This window comes from Heloderma suspectum, chromosome 11 (assembly GCF_057233095.1).
Source record: "Heloderma suspectum isolate Gila_16-S chromosome 11, 16-S_ref, whole genome shotgun sequence".
Lineage (NCBI taxonomy): Eukaryota > Metazoa > Chordata > Lepidosauria > Squamata > Helodermatidae > Heloderma > Heloderma suspectum.
In genome coordinates, this window is record NC_139468.1 from 1,393,586 (window position 1) to 1,411,913 (window position 18,328).

Here is an 18,328-nt window from a genome sequence, read left to right on the forward strand (position 1 = left end):
TCTATTTTGGAGGCGGGAAGGTGAGAAATAAATCCTTCCTTAAATAAATGGCTGCCCACTTTCCAACTGCTAATACCTAAACAAATCCCCAGATCAATATTTTCTATCTACTGTCTCCAGCACTACTACTTTTTGGAGAAAGAATATAAGAACATAAGAGCCATGCTGGATCAGACCAAGGGTCCATCTAGTCCAGCATTCTGTTCACACAGTGGCGAATCAGCTGTCGACTAGGTACCCACAAGCAGGACATGAGCACAACAGCACCCCCTCACCCATGTTCTCCAGCAATTGGTATACATAGCCTCACTGGTACTGGAGGTAGCACATATCCATCAAGGCTAGTAGCCATTGATCACCTTTTCCTCCAGGAATTTGTCAATATACACAGTCCCAGTAAGACATAAGAGAAACCTTGCACAATTTTCTCTGGATAAGGAGAGTATACATGAAAGCCACAAGATAAGGATTGCAGAAAAAAGTAACGGTAACAATTTTTACACAGAATACGAAGAGGAGAAATTATGAAAGAGGATGGCATACAGCAGCATTTGGTCAAGGGCCAAACTACAGACAGAAACATGACAGCCAAGAAATGGAGTGACACAGAGAGGAACTAAATGGAAAAAGAAGGAAGGAATTCCAAGTCCAGTAGGGGGCAGGACCCCTGAGGGACCTTTCTGTTCCCTTTCACACTGAGCAGAAAAAATGGTGAAGAAAATAAGATGCCATCCTACTCACGTGTTGCCTACCTGATGTATCAGAACAAACAAAATGCTCTTTCAAGGAATGAACGTGGGGTGTCATCTTAAGCATGAATCTCTCCTTACCTTCAGCAAACAATTCCAGTTCACAGAATGCTGCCCCACGCCTCACATGAGCTTTCACTCTAGCCTTAGCATTTTCAGGAACAGGAGGAGTCAATAAATCCAGTGCCTTGATAAGTAAAATACACAAGTTTATAAACTCTAAATTATATTGATGCTGAGTTGCCCTTTGAGGGCAGTGGTAGACCCACACATAGCTGTCCCAATGTTTGTTTGCAAGTCCAATAGTTGGTGTCCTTGCCATCACTTGCAAAGGCACATGTCAATGATCCTCTGGAGAGGCACAATGGAGCATAAATGCAAATTGGCTCTCAGTCAGGAAGGTGGTGCATCCTGCATCTTAATGGCAATCTGCATTCAGAAAATATACCTCAACTTTTTAAAAGTCATGATCAAATATCACAAGCGACAAGTGTCATCTCTCCCCATCTCCATCAAAACGCTCAAAAACCTGCTCAACCAGTTTGCCTCAAAAAGCCATTTTTCACAAGCTCAGGGTGCCTGGGAAGAACTGAGGAAATGCTCCGCATGGTCACTGTAACAATGTACTGTTCCCCCAACATTCCCTTTTCACTCACAGGTCTGAATAAAAACAAACCCATATGGCTCAACCAACAGTGGGGGGAAACCGCACTTCAGCCAGCTAACTTGACTTGGGAGGTAACATGGTAAATCCATGAAAGAATTTCCTTTGGGCAGGGTGCTTTCTCCTCTCAAGAGCTGTCTTTGCCTTCAGCTTCCTGGATAGACTGCCCAGTTGCAGCAGCCATGGTCTCTCTATTCTAGGCCATGGCGCATAGCCACCATGGCCACCTGGCACACAAAGGGGCACCGCAGCCTTGGGATACAGAGCACCAGCCACTGCTGCGCTTGTTGGTTAACTATTTCTATCCCACTTTATAGCCCGTTAGACGTGATGACACACCCAGGATCTAGGAATGTTCCAGAAAAGCTAGAAGATAGAACTTGCACGTCATTGCTTATTCCCACAGCAGATCTTCACTAAACTGCATTTTGTTGGGTTTCAACTTTGGTGAATGCATATCTGAACGATGTTGAATTTTCCAGAAGTTGGGGGAATACTCCCAAATTTGAGGAAAATGGCATTAGCAAACGTTACTTGGTAATGGTGTTTTACAGAATATTGTAGTGCTTGTATAGCCACATCTTTGTGACAAGAGAATGCGATGTAGCAATTTACTATAGGACTAAAACCTTTAAAAAAAACCCCAAATACCTTAGATGAATCCTCAATTGCCTTGTGTAGATTTCTCAGCCTAAGGTGGCAAGCAGCTCGATTCAAGTATAATGCCGGGATCTTATTATTGATACGAAGTGCCAAGTTATAGGCATTGACAGCAGCAAGGTAGTTTCCTGTTGCAAACATTTTACTAAAGACACAAAAATACTGATGTTAGGAATCTTAGTCTTCGCTAGATGTTGTCAGTCTATAGTTTTAGTATTTAGGGAGCCTTTAGCTGCCAGTTAACAAGATAGAGTTGATTAATACACTTTAAACAAAGCATATACCAAAAATCATTCTCAGATGTGTTCCATCTTTACTACTAAGCATTAGTAGTAAAGTAGTAGAAAAATCTTTGAATCTTTTCATTTTTATTGTAATATATATTTTGTATCACATCAAAATATAACATACTAGACAAGATAAAATATTTCTTATTATAAAAAAGAGCAGTGCTAAAGATATTAAGATCTATTAGGGCACAATCCTTTGGGGCAGCCGAATGCCTCTGAACTCGGAGGCTTATAGTTATCGAATGCAGAGCAGGAGGAGAGGTGGATCTTTGCGTCCACACTCCTCCTGCTCTGCACTTTGCCTTGACGAGCTTTTTCTCCTGTCTAACTGGGGCTCTGTGGAACAGAGGGAAAAGAGGCTGGGGAGGCCTGGGGATACAGCCGGCCTCCTCACTCCCCTCCCCACCTACTGGCACGTCCCCTTTCCGAGGTTGCTTTTGGGAGCTTGGCGAGGCAGCTGGTATATGCGCCAGCTGCGAGGGGGACGGGGCAGATGGCTCGGATTTCTGGCTCCAAGGTCAGAGTGCTGACTCCGACCTCAGACCCAGGAATCCAAACTATACTATAGCCCCCCAGACTCCGCAGGGGCCATAGGATTGCTTTCTCTAGCACTTCTTATTACCAAAGACTTCAAGGCTTGATAGATTAAAAGGAAAGCTGTCATCTAAGCACCAAGTATCTTACTGCAGCTCTGTCTAGGCCTGTTCTAGCTCACATGCGCACACAGGCCTAGGGAGCTTATAGATGGTAAAGATGCTCCCTCATTCCAAAATCAGATCATACTTATACAGTTTCTAAAATATTATTATTATGCACTGTCCCATCAATCTGGTCTCTCAGTCCTGACTTTAAAAAAAATCCTACAAAATTAAAACATACAAAAAGGCTTAGACATATATCTTTCCATCTAAATCAAATTAATTTTGAATTATATCGTTGAGAAAATAACTCCTTACTCAAAATTTACTAATTAAACCTAAGCATATGAACTTTTCTAGACAATTCTATATCATATTTTTATGTCTGTACCTCATACAATATTTGTTGTTCACTAATAGATAAGCAAAAAATTCAAATACGCTTTTGAATATAAAAACGATATCCCTTTATTATTCAGTGCTCTTCAGATATATCCTGATCCTGGCCATTAAATCTTACAGTTCTTCATCCCTCAAATAATTATTTGACCTTGAGTGATGGGCTTTAACTCAGCCCTCTCTCTTTAGATACTGTCCAGGTCATTTTGCCCATGAGCTTTTATAAGTTACCTAGAAATCATTGTAAACATGCTCGTGGCTTTGTGAGCCTTCTCTTTAATACAATTACTACTTTTTACTTATGTATATTTTCCAGTTATTAATGATATATCATTAAACATGTTAAGTTGATTTTTGCTTGGCATTTCATAAGAATACATTTTCTACTTCTTTGGGAGAGGAGAGTTAACCATTTCTCAATAGTCTTCCCAGCAATTACAATAAAGCTATTCTTTTTAAATTCTTGCCACTGAGTAAACAGAAGTCTAGTTACTGAATTTCCAATAGGATTTTAAAAAATGTAAAACACATGCAATAAAAGAATGCAACGTGTGTCTTTTAGGGCACAATCCTATGCATGGCTGGCTGGGGAATGCTGGGAGTTGTAGGGCTTTTTTCTGTCTGAACATGCATAGGATTGTGCCCTTTAGGGCTTAACACAGAATTCAGAAATGGCATAATAGCTGCCATTGCAGGAACACAGAGGTCAGAAGCCTGCATTCAACTCTACAGGCACATACACACCCCAGCTTCATCCAACCAATTTGTGGGCATTTAATTTCCTCCCCCCACCCTCCAAGCCATTATTATGCATGAGATAAAGCAATTTTGCCCAACTTTGAAACATCTAAACTCACTTGCCCTTGTCTTTCAACCAATCTGGGTTCTTCTCCTTTTCTTTTAAATCCTCTATCTCAGCAATATCTGCATTTATCATCCTGCGAGCCTCTGCTTGCTTACATAACCACTGTGAATAAAAGATATGTGCCGTGTTATTTTGTGCCTAAAATAATACAAGTATATTTGGCATATTTAATAAACACATCACAAGTAAATATGCCAATGTATGACAATATGTATCCCTCATTCAGACTTCAGAAGATAGGAAGAGCCCTGCAGCTGAATCTAGCCCTGTGCCTGACTTACTTCCCAGAGTGGCCACCCAGATGCTTCCCAGAAGCCCTCAAACAGGGTGTGAGACTCAGTCAGACCCCTCCCCTACAGCATCCAGGGTTCAGAGGCAGACATGGGATGGCCCATTGAGCAATCGAGGCTAATAGCATTGTTGCTAGACTTCACTCACGCTTGTCCACGTGCATCTGAAGAACAACTGTTTCTTTGTAGAGTTCACACATTGCATTTTCTCTGGTTTGAGGTTCGTGATCACAACCCCTTTACAGCCTTTTGGTGGAAAGGTGCTGCCACTTTTGTGATGTACAACTAGCAAATTAAGCATTACGTGCACACCAGTTATTGCGGTATACATACACTTTTATGAGGAAAAAACACACCACAAAAAAACACTCCCCTATTGTGTGGGGAAAATGTCCCTCTGTACTTAGTCTGTTTCCTCCCACTCTAACCAACTGTATCCAGCCTTTCCAGGCAATCACATTACAACATAATAAATGCAGTTGTCTCTCATTGTGCGGCTTCTGTTACAGGGCTATTTCATTTTCCCAGCATTCAGTCTCCAACATTTTACTTCTGGGAAAGTGTGGGTTTTCCCCTCCAGCTTGCATATCCACTGCTGTTTCAAGTGCTGTGAGGAATGTGGCTGGAGTGGCCCCTACTGGATAGTGCCTGTGAAATCATTTGCGACCTGCAAGACATGCCCATGCTATGTCGTGACCTTTCCAAAAGACCATTCTTCCTTTTCCAAGAGGGCATGAACACTCCCCAGCTGCACTGTCCCAGCGTGGGGGTGCTCCACCAAGGAAAAGGGGGGGGACCACCCACCAGAAAGGCCGGCTCCTCCCCAGAAGCTGCTCCTCCCTGAGGCATGCCTTGAAGCCACAGCACAGCATCCAGGGCTCCCTCCCTACCTCCTCCTCTTCTGGAATCCTGGATTCTCTGAGAGCTGTGGGAAAGATGCGAGGGGTGAAACTTATTTTGATACTACCAGCAGGCCGAGGAGCAGGGAGAGATTCTTCCTTTAGTTTCTCTGAAAACATATTTCTGGAACTTCTAGCTGCAATAATTAAAACACAAAAGCCACTTTATTTTTCAGTGTTGCAATTCACAATAAAAAGATATCTTAACCGGGAGAGAAAGAGGAGCATTGGCACAGATGTAAATAAATGGCCTCTTTCTGACCTTTAGTTGGCAGACATTTGGAGATTGGCACACATAGATTATTTAAAACTAACAATTACAAACTAACAAACATGGCAGAGCCTTCATTTAAAAGGGTGTATTTGCGTATCACCACAGGTGGGACAAATATTGGGTATGTACGTCCACTATAGCATCCAGAATCCTGGGGCAGGGGTGAGGGGGGGATACTGACTTTTAATTTATTTAAAATTATTTTTTAGGCCACCTTTAAGGACAGAACTCTCTCAAGACAATGCACAAGATGAAACAATACAAAACTGCATAAAATTGTACTGGAGGAACAGAGGCCCAGCACACACCAGATGGTGTCTTATAAGGAGACCCCTGAGGGGGTAGGTGCAGGCATCCTGCTCCAGTCCCCTGCTAGCCAGTCGCCTGCTATACCTACCAGTCACTCAGCAGAGCTTGGCCTCTTCAGTTTAGGGGGAAAGGAGGGAACCATACGGGCAAGTTAACACTCAAGAATGGAAGACGGTCCTGAAGATTGTGAGACAATAAGCGATGGCTACAATCAGGGGCGGGGCGGGGAGAGAACCATGGTGCATACCCTCTTTTAGTTTTCATAAAACTCAAAATATCTGAAAAATATTATGCTGGAAATATCAATTACCCTCCTGGCATCTCTAGCTCAGTCCATATGCAAACCTCCATAGAGAAAGGGTGCCTTCTGGTGTTTTTATTTTCTTTCTACAAATTGGACCTTGTGTGCATGCATGTTTGAAAATGGAAGCTGTTCAGCAGTCTGTGCTATAATATTGTTTGCATGGAAAAGTTACTACCCTGGTTTGTTTTCTGCCTTCTGGGGAGGGCAGGATCTGAGCTTGAAGAAGCCCTCAAACAGCAGTTGCCCAGCTATCACTCATACAAATGTACTGCACCGGCCAGGCCCCCACTTCATCCATTCCAGCAGAGCAGGAGATGTTACAGAAAAGCAAATTACTTTGCTGAGAATTCAGCAAGCAATGGCAGACTGAACACAGGTGAGAATCCATTTTTGCTCTTGCTCTGTGGCGGTGAAGAAATCTTACTTCCCTACCAGCACTGACATGAAGAACATTTCAAGCGGTGAAGGACTTCCTTGGTGTAAGTTCTGGGAGGCAAAAGCTGGAATCCTTCAGAGCCTCGTGTGGCTGTACATTTTGCAGGCTTGTACCAGCTTGGATACCATCGTTCTCACAGAGCCTGCGATGGACAGGGCTAGAACACCATCCAGCCATATTGTTATGGACATGTTTCAGCTTCTGCAACCTGAGGACGTGGACAAACTGGAGGACTCAGGCCTACCACATGTTCACTTGTCCCTCCAGGTTACTGAAATCATCAGTGTGTGGATAACACCTTCATTTCCATCTCCTTGTCCCAAGGAAGCTGTGGAACTTTTGAACCAGTGTTTGAATGAGAGCAAACAAGTTGAGGTTTAATCCAGAAAAGACAGAGATACTGTAAAGGGAAAACAGACTTCTCTGGATGGAGTTCTGCAAATAGTAGGGCTGTGCATCGCTTTGGTGCCAAATCCAAATCCTGAAGTGAATCGAGGTGTTTGGGGGTGTCTCAGTGCAATCCAAAGCAAATTAGACCTGCACCGAGGTGCTCCAAAGCAAAACGGGTCACTGCCGAAGCACCTTGGTCCGCCTCGGAGAATTGGAGCTATTCTGATGCCTTCTGAAGCCCAGACAGCCTGTCTCCAAAATGTATCAACTTGAGAAAGATCAGGGAGTGGAGAGGAGGGAGTGGAGAGGAGGGAGGGAGGGAGGGAGATTTGGCAAATGGCAACTCTAGTTGCCAAATTAGGGCTGAACGTAACTCAGCAGTCTCCAATCAGTGACAGTGGTGGAGGGGGGTGGGGAGATACTGGAGAAAAAAGCCTGTATTTGCTCATTGTGAGAGAGAGATACGGTGGTGTTACTGGAGAGAGTTCTGAACCTATTTGGCTAGATCTGTGGTGTTTGTGTGTGTTGGATTCTTTCTTTGTAATTTTCTGGCTATATCCTTTTAAAAAACACAAAATATATATTTAAAAAGTACCTTCCTTTCCTTGTTCTTGGCTCCCTGCCCCCGCCCTTCTCAATTCCTGTATTCCTTCCCTTCCCATTTTTGAACTCTGTATCTTTTCCCTAAAAAAATTAAATATAAACTGTTTCCTTTGCTTGTAGTATTTACTTTTCTTTTGCTCGTGTGCGTGTGTGTGTGCGCGCGCGCGCATGTTGTGGTCAACCAAAGCACTGCACATGTCCACATTTCAAAATACAGTGGGCAAAGCACTACTATTATTTAAATAATACTCCACTGTGTGGCAAAGCAAGCCTAATATGAGGCATCTTGGGGGTCTTGAATGCATTGCAGATCTCTCCTACATCCCTACTGTTATAATCAAACAGAGTACTTGAGAGAGTGAGAAGGAAGTTATATGGATTTAGAAAAGATGTTGTTAGGCACATTAAGTTGACCAGATTTTAGAAATCCAGCAAATTTTAACCACAGGGCAGTTGCATGACTCAACTATCTCTTAAGTCCAAGATGGCAAATTGGCAGCCTGGATGCCAACTTTAATTGGCCCAAGATTACCAAATTTAGTAGTACTAGGGGAGAGGAGTTACTTGCACTTCAAAGAAACCTACAGCAGAGATTAGGGATAGTGACCTCCTCCTAATCACTGCTGAAACACCTAACTTCTCTGATAATCCCTTTATGACCTTTGGTTTGAGTTTCTGAGAACAGCACATTTTATCTGTGCCTAGCACAAAAAATACTGGGCCAAACTGTCTGAAATTTGGCAGGTGGAATCTCCTCCATGGGGGCTGAAAGGTCCCCAAATTTCATGTACTTCTGTGGAAACAGTGAAAAGTTATAGTGCTTTGCTCTGAGAGTTTTTGCTGGAAAAAAACAACAGATTTTAACTCTGCCTAGCACAAAAACTACCAGGCCAAACCGTCTGACGTTTGGCAGGTGGAATCCCCTCTATGACTGCTGACATGTCCCCAGATTTCAGGTCTTTATCATGAAAATTGAAAAAGTTATGGCTATTTCTATTTTCCAATGCAAGTCAATGGGAAAACGTCATATCAGAATGATTTGGATATCCGAATCTCGCTTCGGACCTGAATCTGAAGCGGATGGGGTCTGAATCGGTCCAAAGCTAAGCTGGGCTGCTTTGGAAGGTCTGAAGTGGCATCCGAAGCACAGCGGGGGGTCCGTGCACATCCCTAGCAAATGGCCTTAGACGGGGTCGCACTCCCCCTGAAGGGCCAAGTTCATAGTTCAGCAGTCCTCCTTGACTCTGAACTAACTGAAGGAGGCCAGGTGGTGGTGTCCAGGAGTGCTTTTTACCAGCTTAGAGGATACACCAACTGTGACCCTATCTGGAACGGACAGCCCTTGTTGCAGTTACCCATAAACTATTGGCATCGAGGTTAGACTACTGGAACACGCTCTAAGTGAAGCTGCCTTTAAAGATGGTGCAGAAACTGAAGTGCAAAACACAGCCACCGGTGCGCTGATGGAAGCTGGGTGTTCAGAACATGTGCTCCCTATATTATACAAGTTGTGCTGGTTGCCAGTGTGTCTCCAGGCCGAATCTGAAGTGCCAGTTTTAACATTTAAAACTGAAAACAGGGGTGAGGAACTTGTGGCCCTCCAGATATTTTGGCCTACAGCTCCTATGATACCTCACTATTAGCTATGCTGGCTAGGGCTGATAGGAGTTATAAGCCAAAACTTTGGGAGGGCCACATGCAGGACCAGCTTCACCTGTTCTGGCCTCCCTGCACTTTGAGATCAGCCTCAGAGGCCCAGCTTGTGTACCTGCCTGTGAGAGCAACCAGGAGGACAGGCACAAGGGATATGATTTTTTTCAGCTGCAGCCCCATCATCTGTGTAACTCTGTTCCAGTTGAAATACATTGCACTATTCATTCAGGTGTTCTAGCTGGCTTTAAAGACCTAGTTCTTTACAGCTGCCTTCTCTTGAATGAAGGTCATCTTGGGCTGCTCTATATATAGTGTTACTGTAGTTTATAATCATTTCTCTGATTTAACTGTTCTTACTAAACTGAATATTGCTTGTGATTAGTATTATTTCTGGTTCTTATTTTTTAATCAATCTCATTAAAACAATGATGGTGTATCGTTTTAAACTTGTATTGATTTTATATTGTGAATTTATATGCTGGAAGCTGCCTTGGGAGGATTTGATCCTAAAAGGGGATTGTTTAGCCTGGAAAAAAGGCGAGTAAGGGGAGACATGATAGAGGTGTACAAAATTATGCATGGTCTGGAGAAAGTGGATAGGGAGACATTTTTCTCCCTCTTTCGTAATACTAGAACCCAGGGTCATGCAGGATAAGGCTATCAGTCCCTACTACTCTTGATGGCTATATGCTTCCTCCAGGATCAGAGGCAGCATGTCTATGTACACCAGTTGCTGGGGAACATGGGTGCTGCTGTACTCATGTTCTGATTGAGAGTTTCCCATGGGCTGCTGGTTGGCCACTGCGTGAACAGAATGCTGGACTAGATGGACCCTTGGTTGATCGAGCAGGGCTCTTCCTGTGTTCTTAAGGCGGCTCACAAATATTTTACATAGATAAAACCAAGCAGCTGGAATCAAAGCAAAACAACAACACTGAACCTGAATACGGGGAACAAGGCAAACTAGAAGTACTTGCACAAGCTAAACAAAGTGGGAAACGCACATTTTTAACGTTTGTTTTAGCCCAAAGATCATTTTACCTCCTGTCATTGTACTTGACTTGGGCATTCCTTTACTGGAAGATTCTGTCTGCCTGTTTTCTTGCTTCTTTTCCTCTAGTGTTTTTCTCCTTTCCTGATGTGCCTGGTGTATTTGCTGAGTCTTCTTTTGCTTCTCAATTTGCTCTTTCCATTTCTCAATCTCCTCAGTGGCTTTTTTCTGTTCCTCTTCTTTCCGCTCTTCTATTCTTTTTCTTTCCGCTTCTTCTAGCTGTTTGAGTTTAAAGAAAACATCAAATCCTATTCTACAATTGTTTCAGCGGCACTTTAAAGGTGCAAGTCCTTCACAGCCCATCTTTCATATTTAACAGAGAAACTCCATGACATAGCAACTAAGATTCCAGCTTTACCGCTGAACTGTAAACATGGTGAGACTTTGCAGGACCATCTGGTACACTCAAAGTTGAGCAGGGGTTTAGTCTGCATGATTCAGGCTAGGCCAGAGATAACTGATTATACATATATTTGTTTGCTTTCTTTCTTTTTTCTTTTTCTTTAAATTCTCGTTTTCTAAAATGGATATGATATGCTGTATTCAAATATATTGTTTGAGGGTATATTGTGCACACTCATTTATATATCTAGTATAAAACATATCACTGATTGCTGTAAGGTTGCTTCCAAGCTTTATTATATAACATTATAATTTTATATTATTATCATCATCATCATCACCACCACCACCACCATAAGACTACTTAGTGAGATTTTTGGTTGGTTAAACTCTTAAGCTTTATTATTACTGTTATATTTTAACTTAAGGGCAATATATGGTTACTGGGAATGAATTGTAGGCCTGCTTCCTTCCTATAAGACTGATGATGATATTGAAATGTAAGGTTGATTATTAAATTGTAATATTGCTAATATTATAGGTATAGTTTTTAAAATGGAATGGGATCTGAAGCCCGTGTGCATTGGAGTTTAAATTTAACCCTTTAAAAAAGAAAAAAAAAAACTTTTTTCCCTTTTCTTTTCTTCTCCTTTTCGTTATTGTTGTGTCCTCCTAAGAATGTTGTATTGTTGGGAAATTTTAGTTATTTATCAGGTTGTTGGTATTGTTTATTTCATTTATAAAGACAAAACTAAATAAAAAGTATTTTTTTAAAAAAAAAAGTTGAGCAGGGATTTGAACCAAAGTGAGAGCCAGCAGACTCAGAGTGTGATTGTGCCATTTCAGCAAAGGTAATAAAAACCAGAAACACTCACATCCCTTCCATACTACACCCTCATATCACAATACCAATACCTCCATTCAGGGCTGCTGACCTCTATAAAGCAGCTGGAATGAGATCTGTAATTCTGCAGTCATCTATGGCAGCAAACAACTGCCTACAGGTGAGTAGGAAGGGGGCCTGCATGCTGCTTCACTGTAGCTCACTTGCTTGAATTATGACTCTTTTCCACAGGTCTTCAAATACTAGACTGTAGTCCCAGAGCTTGAACAGGAATGTGAACCAGGAGGAGAATGGCCATCCATCACAGATAGGGAACTCTCACAAGAGACTGGCCAAGGCATGAGGAAAGAAGCACAGGGCATTGCGCAGAGGAAAAGGAGAAAGAGGAAGGAAGGAGAGAAGTAGGGACAGAATGAGAACATCACAGTGGGGGAGGGCAATGAGGCAAGAAAAGAAAACAGAGGTGGATACACAGAGATGAGTGAAATGGATCAGAGTTAAAAGGTTAAAAGATTATAGAAGGGCAACCTGCTAGCGAACAAGGTGACAGGGGAAAATGGTGATAAGTAAGGGGTGTATGCTGTGGCTGTATATTGATGAGGTGTGTGTTGGGGAGGATGGGGAGAAGGTGCAGTTGATATGGGGAGTTGAGAGCTGAAGCAGGAGGACAAATTGAGCTAGTTGCAGAGCTAAGTGCGGGTGTACAGATGTCTTTATTTTCAATGTTCAAATACTGCCCAATAACAAAAGTGGGAAGTTTACAAGTAAAAATTAAAACAACCAAATGCAAAAATATGTGAATATAAAATGGGGGAGGGGGGTCTCAGAGAGCCTGGGGTCATGAGGAGATGGAAAAAGGTCCTCCAGGAGAAGACTTAAGGAATGAGAGCGTGTGCTTGGCTTTGGAATGCAGTACAAAGGGAGGTGCAGAGAGAATGGAAAACTGGCACATAAAGAATGGGGGACTGGAGACCAAATTTCACTGTAATGAGACAGGCAGAGAGACGAAGGAAGGAAGCGATAAGGCTGAGCCAAAGTTAAGAGGATGCAAATGTGCTTGCCAAAGTTCCAGGTGGTATTAACTTTATGGCTACAGTCAGCATCTGAAGTTATGTTTTTAGGAGATGCCCATAATATTGGTTGACAGTTATTCACAGTCCTGTTTTTCTGCCCATATGGATGATAGAGGCAGCTCTTGACTTACCTTCATTGCGGCCTTAAGAGCAAACTTGCTGCGTTCTCGTTTCTGAGTTGCTTTTGCTTCTGCTTCTGCTTTTGCATCCTCTTGGGCTTTGCGCACAGCATCCTCTCGGATTCTCTGCATTTTCTCTTTATCACCTGAAGAAAACCATTCCAGCAATAGTTAAAGATCAGAGGGTGTGATGGAGCAATTGAGGCCTGAGAAAGGAGAAGTCCTGAAGGGGCATCAGGCAGGAGCAGTGACCCTTGCAGGTCAGGCACTGCAAGGAAGGGGAGGGATCTTCATGAGACTGCCAGTCATAGAACAGCTTCATGCCCCTCACCAATATACAGCACCCAACTTTAGGGAGGAAGTAAGGAAACAAGGTGGCCACAAACAAGAGACTGCCAGTGGCCAAGGTGCAACCAATAAGATGGGGACTAAGTTGTTCTCCCTGTGCGATGAGGGCAGGAAGAGGGCTTACAATGATTATGCCCTTGTGATATTAAGCTATCTATGGGGAGGAGCCAAGAAGGATTCCCTGTGGGCTAGCCTTCCCCAACTTGGTGCCCTCCAGATGTTTTGGACTACAACTTCCAGCATTTCTATTGATTATGCTGGCTGAGGCTGATAAGAGCTGAAGGCCAAAACATCTGGAGGGCACCATGTTGGGGAAGGCTGCTTGTAGGCTATACCCTTCCAGGGCATAAGTTAATTGCGACTTACCAACCCCTTCTGAGGACTTCTCTTCCCCATTGCAGCCCTAGTGGGAGGTGGGAAACCAGGATTATCGTCATCCCAGCTTCACGCTAGTTTATTTCAATTCAAAGTCTACAATGCTGGATCTGGCTTTTTGAGCTCTCTCATCTGCTACCAAATTATGAAGATACCCTACATTACAAACACCAGGTTCTTGTTCAGGCTTTTCCAATGGGATTTCCTCCTGGTTTCTGGGGTAGCAGATCTCTTTCTTTCAGAGCAGGGCACAGCAACATGAAGCCCACAGACTGTCTAGGGTTTGCCAAGGCCTTCGCTCCCAGCTTATGCAGCAATTGCATGCAATGATTCATCCAATAAACAATCAAACTGAAGGGAAAAGGAGGACAACTTTTCTAAGGCCAAAGCCTTGCGATGAATAATAGCCCACAGATCTTATACACTGCTCATCCCACCTGTTCTACCGCAGATTTGCCTAACTCCATGTGGGACAACAAGGATAAAATCACAGCACGAAAAGAGGAGGACCAAGGACAGACTAGCTCAACCCACACACAGGTACCGTTTGGCCCAAGCCTGGACTAAATCCAGCATTCCTGTACCCCCGTGTTTATGGAAGCTTTGCCCTTCTTCAAAGCCATACAGAGAATCCAGTGTAGACATCCCTGTAGAATTACAGCTTAGATGCACCAGAGAAAAGAGGATGAGATTTCTGCTGAACTCATAAACACATTCTCAAGGGAATAAGTCTTATTGGGCAAAATGGCCCTGACTTCTGAGCAAATATGTGTAGTACCTCACTATTAGTCCTGAAGAAGGTTGTGCAACAGGAGTAGTGCACTCCCAAGGAGCCATTACCACAGCCCAAGCAGGGCAGATCTGGGGACCGGATGCTCTGCTTGAACAGATAAGCACAGCCACTGCTGCATTCATAGTATCTTTCCTCTGAAATAGCAGAGATCAAGTCAACAAGCCACAGCAACCTACACAAATGCTGTTGAAAGATCACCACACAAGCCGCCAACCTCAGCCTCAGGAGTTTTAGCTGAGGCCGGTATATCTTTCAGTAATCTATTTCACTTCATTTACTACATCATGAGAAAGAATTCAGATAAACACACTTCACTTACGCACAGATTCCTGCTGGAAGATTAGTATAGGTTTATCAAACAAGAATTAATCTAAGACCTCTCACTGGAAAACTCACCATTTTCCATAATAAGGGATTCCCACATGACCATTTCTTTTTTATAGAGGGTGAAGAAAACAGAGCCATTCTCAATTTTTGCGGTACTACGAACATCATCTATAGGAGCATACAGAACGGCTTCAAATAAAAATGGAGAAGAATTCACCTAAGAAGAAAATTTGAAAATTGACATATATTTGTATCCATTCAGAAATGTGCATGAACAAAGGCCTTGCCAGCATTCAAGAATGAGCCATTCTTTCCCAATCTATTTACTTATCACACTCGCACTGATACTCAGTTCCACTAATTTCAAGAGGGACATAAGTGCAATTACATCAGGTTAAGGCTGCAGTCCTACGCACACTTACGGGGGGGGGGGGGGGCTACATGCTGCTACAGCTCTTCCCCAGCAATTAATACTCAGGAGCATACTGCCTCTGAAACCTGGAGGCCATGTATACTGCCATCCTGACTCTTACAATTATTAATTCAAAAAGTGCCTAAAATTTAATAACTTCTCTGCACAAATTAAAAACAAAACTGTCCCCATCCCCAGGCTTGCAATCTAAAAGACATGACACAAAAGGTAAAAGGGATGAGGAGGGAAGAGGAAAACAAGCAAACGGGGGCACCAATTCTTAGAGTTAATACCTAGTAGTCATCAGGCTTTACCTCTGTGAGGAAAAAGCCATGAAAGCCATCTAAGCTAGTGGCCATCATCACATCTTTGTGGCAGTGAATTCTATAAGTTGATTATGGATCATGTGAAGTTCTGTTTTGCTTCTGAATATGTAGGCCCTACTTCACCATGAATTCCTCCATGAATTTGCCTAATCCCCTTTTAAAGCCGCCCAAAACGGTGGGGAAAAGGGCAACTAAAATGATCATGGGGCTGCAGCAGCTCCCTTACGAGGAAAACGGGCAACGTCTGGGACTGTTTACCATAGGGAAAAAGGCGAGTGAGGGGGCGGGCGGGACAGAGCTGCGCCCAGCGAGGCCTGCCGCCGAGAACGTGGGCAGCTGTCTCGCCCGCCGTACCGGGGCCCACCAGGGCCATCCTGTGAGGCTGAGCAACGGGAGGCCCCGGCCAGGGCGCTTCAGGCGCCGCTACCGCGGGAGGCGCGGCGGGCCCCACCCCGCGGGGGTTTCCCTCGCCGCCTTTCTAGGGGCGGGGCAAAGGGCGCCCCTCCCCCCGGCCCTGGCCGGCTACTGCTCCGCTGACCCGCAGCAGAGGCTCTCCCGGAGGCCTCGTGCCGGCCCCCTGACCCGGGGAGCGGCAGAGGGCCCCGGGGCTGAAGCACCCTTCCTTCCGAGCAGGCGGCGGGAGCGGGGGAAGCCGAAGGGCCGGGCAGCTCGCGGAGGCGGCCCAGGCCCGCTCGCCTGCCGGCCGCCCACCTTCAGGTACTGCTCGGCGCAGAAGACGCTGCCGCGGCTGGCGGCCCGCACGGGCACGGCCACGTAGACCGCCTCGGCCGTTTGCTGCCAGCTGTAGTCGCGCACCCAGACCGGCATGCCGACAGCCAGGCGCACCCCGCAGGTTGCCAAGGGCCGCCCGGCCGCTGCTAAGCTGCGGTTTCCAGGAAGCTGGCCAACCACTTCCGGCGAGAGAGGCGCCGGCGTGATACCGCTGAGGTTTGCTGTCGGGCGCATGCGCGACGGGTGCCAATCTCCGCTAGGTGGCGCGCTGGGAGTTGTAGTCCGTTTCTACGAATGTGGTGGCGGTTAAAGCTGGAGGGCGCTTTGCAGCCTGACAACGCCCCCCTCCTGCCCAAGGCGCCCCACATCATCCCCAACTTACTAATTCATTTGGTCCCCCCCGCCTTTCTCCCCGAAAATGACACCCAAGGCGGCTCTTCGTTAAAAGGCCTAGGAGGGGCTGGCGCGCCTCTCCTCACCGCACCCGCGAATGGCCAGGCCCTTGGCCTGGTCCAGCATGGCTGCGCCTGCGCTTGCAGGGCCCGTGGCCCTTCGCTCAGAGCAGGAGGCCTCAGGCCGACAAGCAGCACCCAGCCAGCCAGCTGCCACGCGGGGTGATGATCCTGAGCTGCTACCTCTGGAGCGCTGCAGTGACTTCGCGGCTCAGTCCCAAGAGAGGCTGCACAGAATTGCAGCCTAAAACAAATTGCAGCTCAAACCTCATCTCCCAGTTAATCTACGAACTAGCAACAAAGATTTAAGGGCATTGGACTCGGGAAGACTCTGGTACAATAAGCTTATTAAATTGTTAAGAAGGAGAATGTATTTCCTTACTTCAGGAGAAAAAAAAAGCATCATCATCATCAAGGCTTTGCATTATGTACCTTTATATTTGAGCAATCGCTTTAAAAGCCAGTTTGTTTATCAGTTACATATATTTTAACTGGCTGGCAAAGGGGGCCTACAGAAATGGAGGCATCGGACAAACAATCTCTGAAGTGCTGCCCAGCTAGAAACTCTTTTCTAATCACACCTCATAGCAGAAGGAGCAAAGGCCTGAAGGGCTGGCAGAATTGCCCAAAAGCAAACCTATTGGCACTAAGATTAAGAGAACCGTGCAGTCAGGTGGGCAAAGTAAAATCACAATGGCTTCAACCCTCAACGTACTGATTCAAAAATAGGCCTCTTGGTATGAATAGGAATGCCTGGAACATGTTGACTGGAGCCACAAAGTACCAAGTGTTAAGTTTTAAAGAGTTTCCATTCCACTCTTCAGGTAAAAACCCAATACCCAAAGCAGCTCACGTTATTAGCAGCTCACATTACGCTATACTTTTCAGGAGTACAGATGCACAACCAAACCATCCATTAATTCATTAATGCTCTTTATTGACATGAAAATTCTTTAGTTTAATGGTTCTCTAATTTTATTTTGATCTGCCTTGATATAGGATTTGTTTTGTAACTTTTGCCTTCCCCACTCTCTCATGTCCTTTTGTCAGTAACCCAACAATATTTTGTTGGTAGTGTTTTGTTATGGCTTTAAGCTTCATTGTTATTCTACTGATGTTATTTTCCTTATATGAAGAAACACTCAACTCACTAAAAAAAGCCTGTTGGTTAAAAACACCACGAATACTACTCCCACCGCTATCATGACAGCATGAAGTTCAACATGGGCAAAGAAGATCAGCGCCGAGCCTGTGTCCACTGGATGAGCAGGGCTTCTTTTTCGTGCTAGTGTTGCTCAGCCAACAGCCACAGTCCAGGCAAAGGACAATTCAGGCATCCAAAGCAGTGCACAGCTGCAATGTAGGAAAATGGGTCAGAGCAGCCGCCAACTGATGGTGCTTCCCAATCACCTGGAGAGAACTGTGGGCTATGAACTGGTGGAGGCCTGTGTGCATCATAAAAAGCCAACTGGTGATCTAAATCCTATACATGTTTCCTCAGAAGAAAGTCTCACTGTGGTCAATGGGGCTTCCTCCCAAACAAGCATGCATGGGATTGCAGCCTTTGCTGGTAATGCAGCTGGGCCAAGGAGCTCTGTGGAGTGGCCATGTCCCAGAGGTGCAGTAGATTCAGCCTCAGGCTTCACAGCTCATGCCTTTGCCACCCTGTCAAGCACCCACTGGTGTCATGTAAACTTTTAAGCTAGCAGCT

At 44.8% G+C, this 18,328-nt stretch overlaps 1 protein-coding gene across 5 annotated transcripts in view; it reads right to left on the reverse strand.

The window, feature by feature from the left end:
- The window catches only part of DNAAF4 (dynein axonemal assembly factor 4), a 19,326-nt gene extending 2,911 nt beyond the window's left edge, over positions 1–16,415 (reverse strand). The window contains exons 1-8 of one of the 5 annotated variants that reach the window (XR_014785284.1): positions 16,145–16,415; positions 14,765–14,912; positions 12,865–12,998; positions 10,465–10,693; positions 4,704–5,591; positions 4,258–4,367; positions 2,065–2,218; positions 831–936 (exon numbers count right to left, since the gene is read on the reverse strand). Coding sequence is in view for 4 of the 5 variants with exons in the window: in XM_084816507.1 (XP_084672633.1) it covers positions 691–936; positions 2,065–2,218; positions 4,258–4,367; positions 5,446–5,591; positions 10,465–10,693; positions 12,865–12,998; positions 14,765–14,912; positions 16,145–16,399 (1,422 nt within the window). In the remaining variant the exon portion in view is untranslated. Of the gene's footprint in view, positions 1–608; positions 937–2,064; positions 2,219–4,257; positions 4,368–4,703; positions 5,592–10,464; positions 10,694–12,864; positions 12,999–14,764; positions 14,913–15,691; positions 15,918–16,144 lie in introns of those variants that run through there. The other 4 variants (XM_084816508.1, XM_084816510.1, XM_084816507.1 and 1 more) reach the window with 4 other exon arrangements.
- Between the last annotated feature and the right edge of the window lie 1,913 nt (positions 16,416–18,328).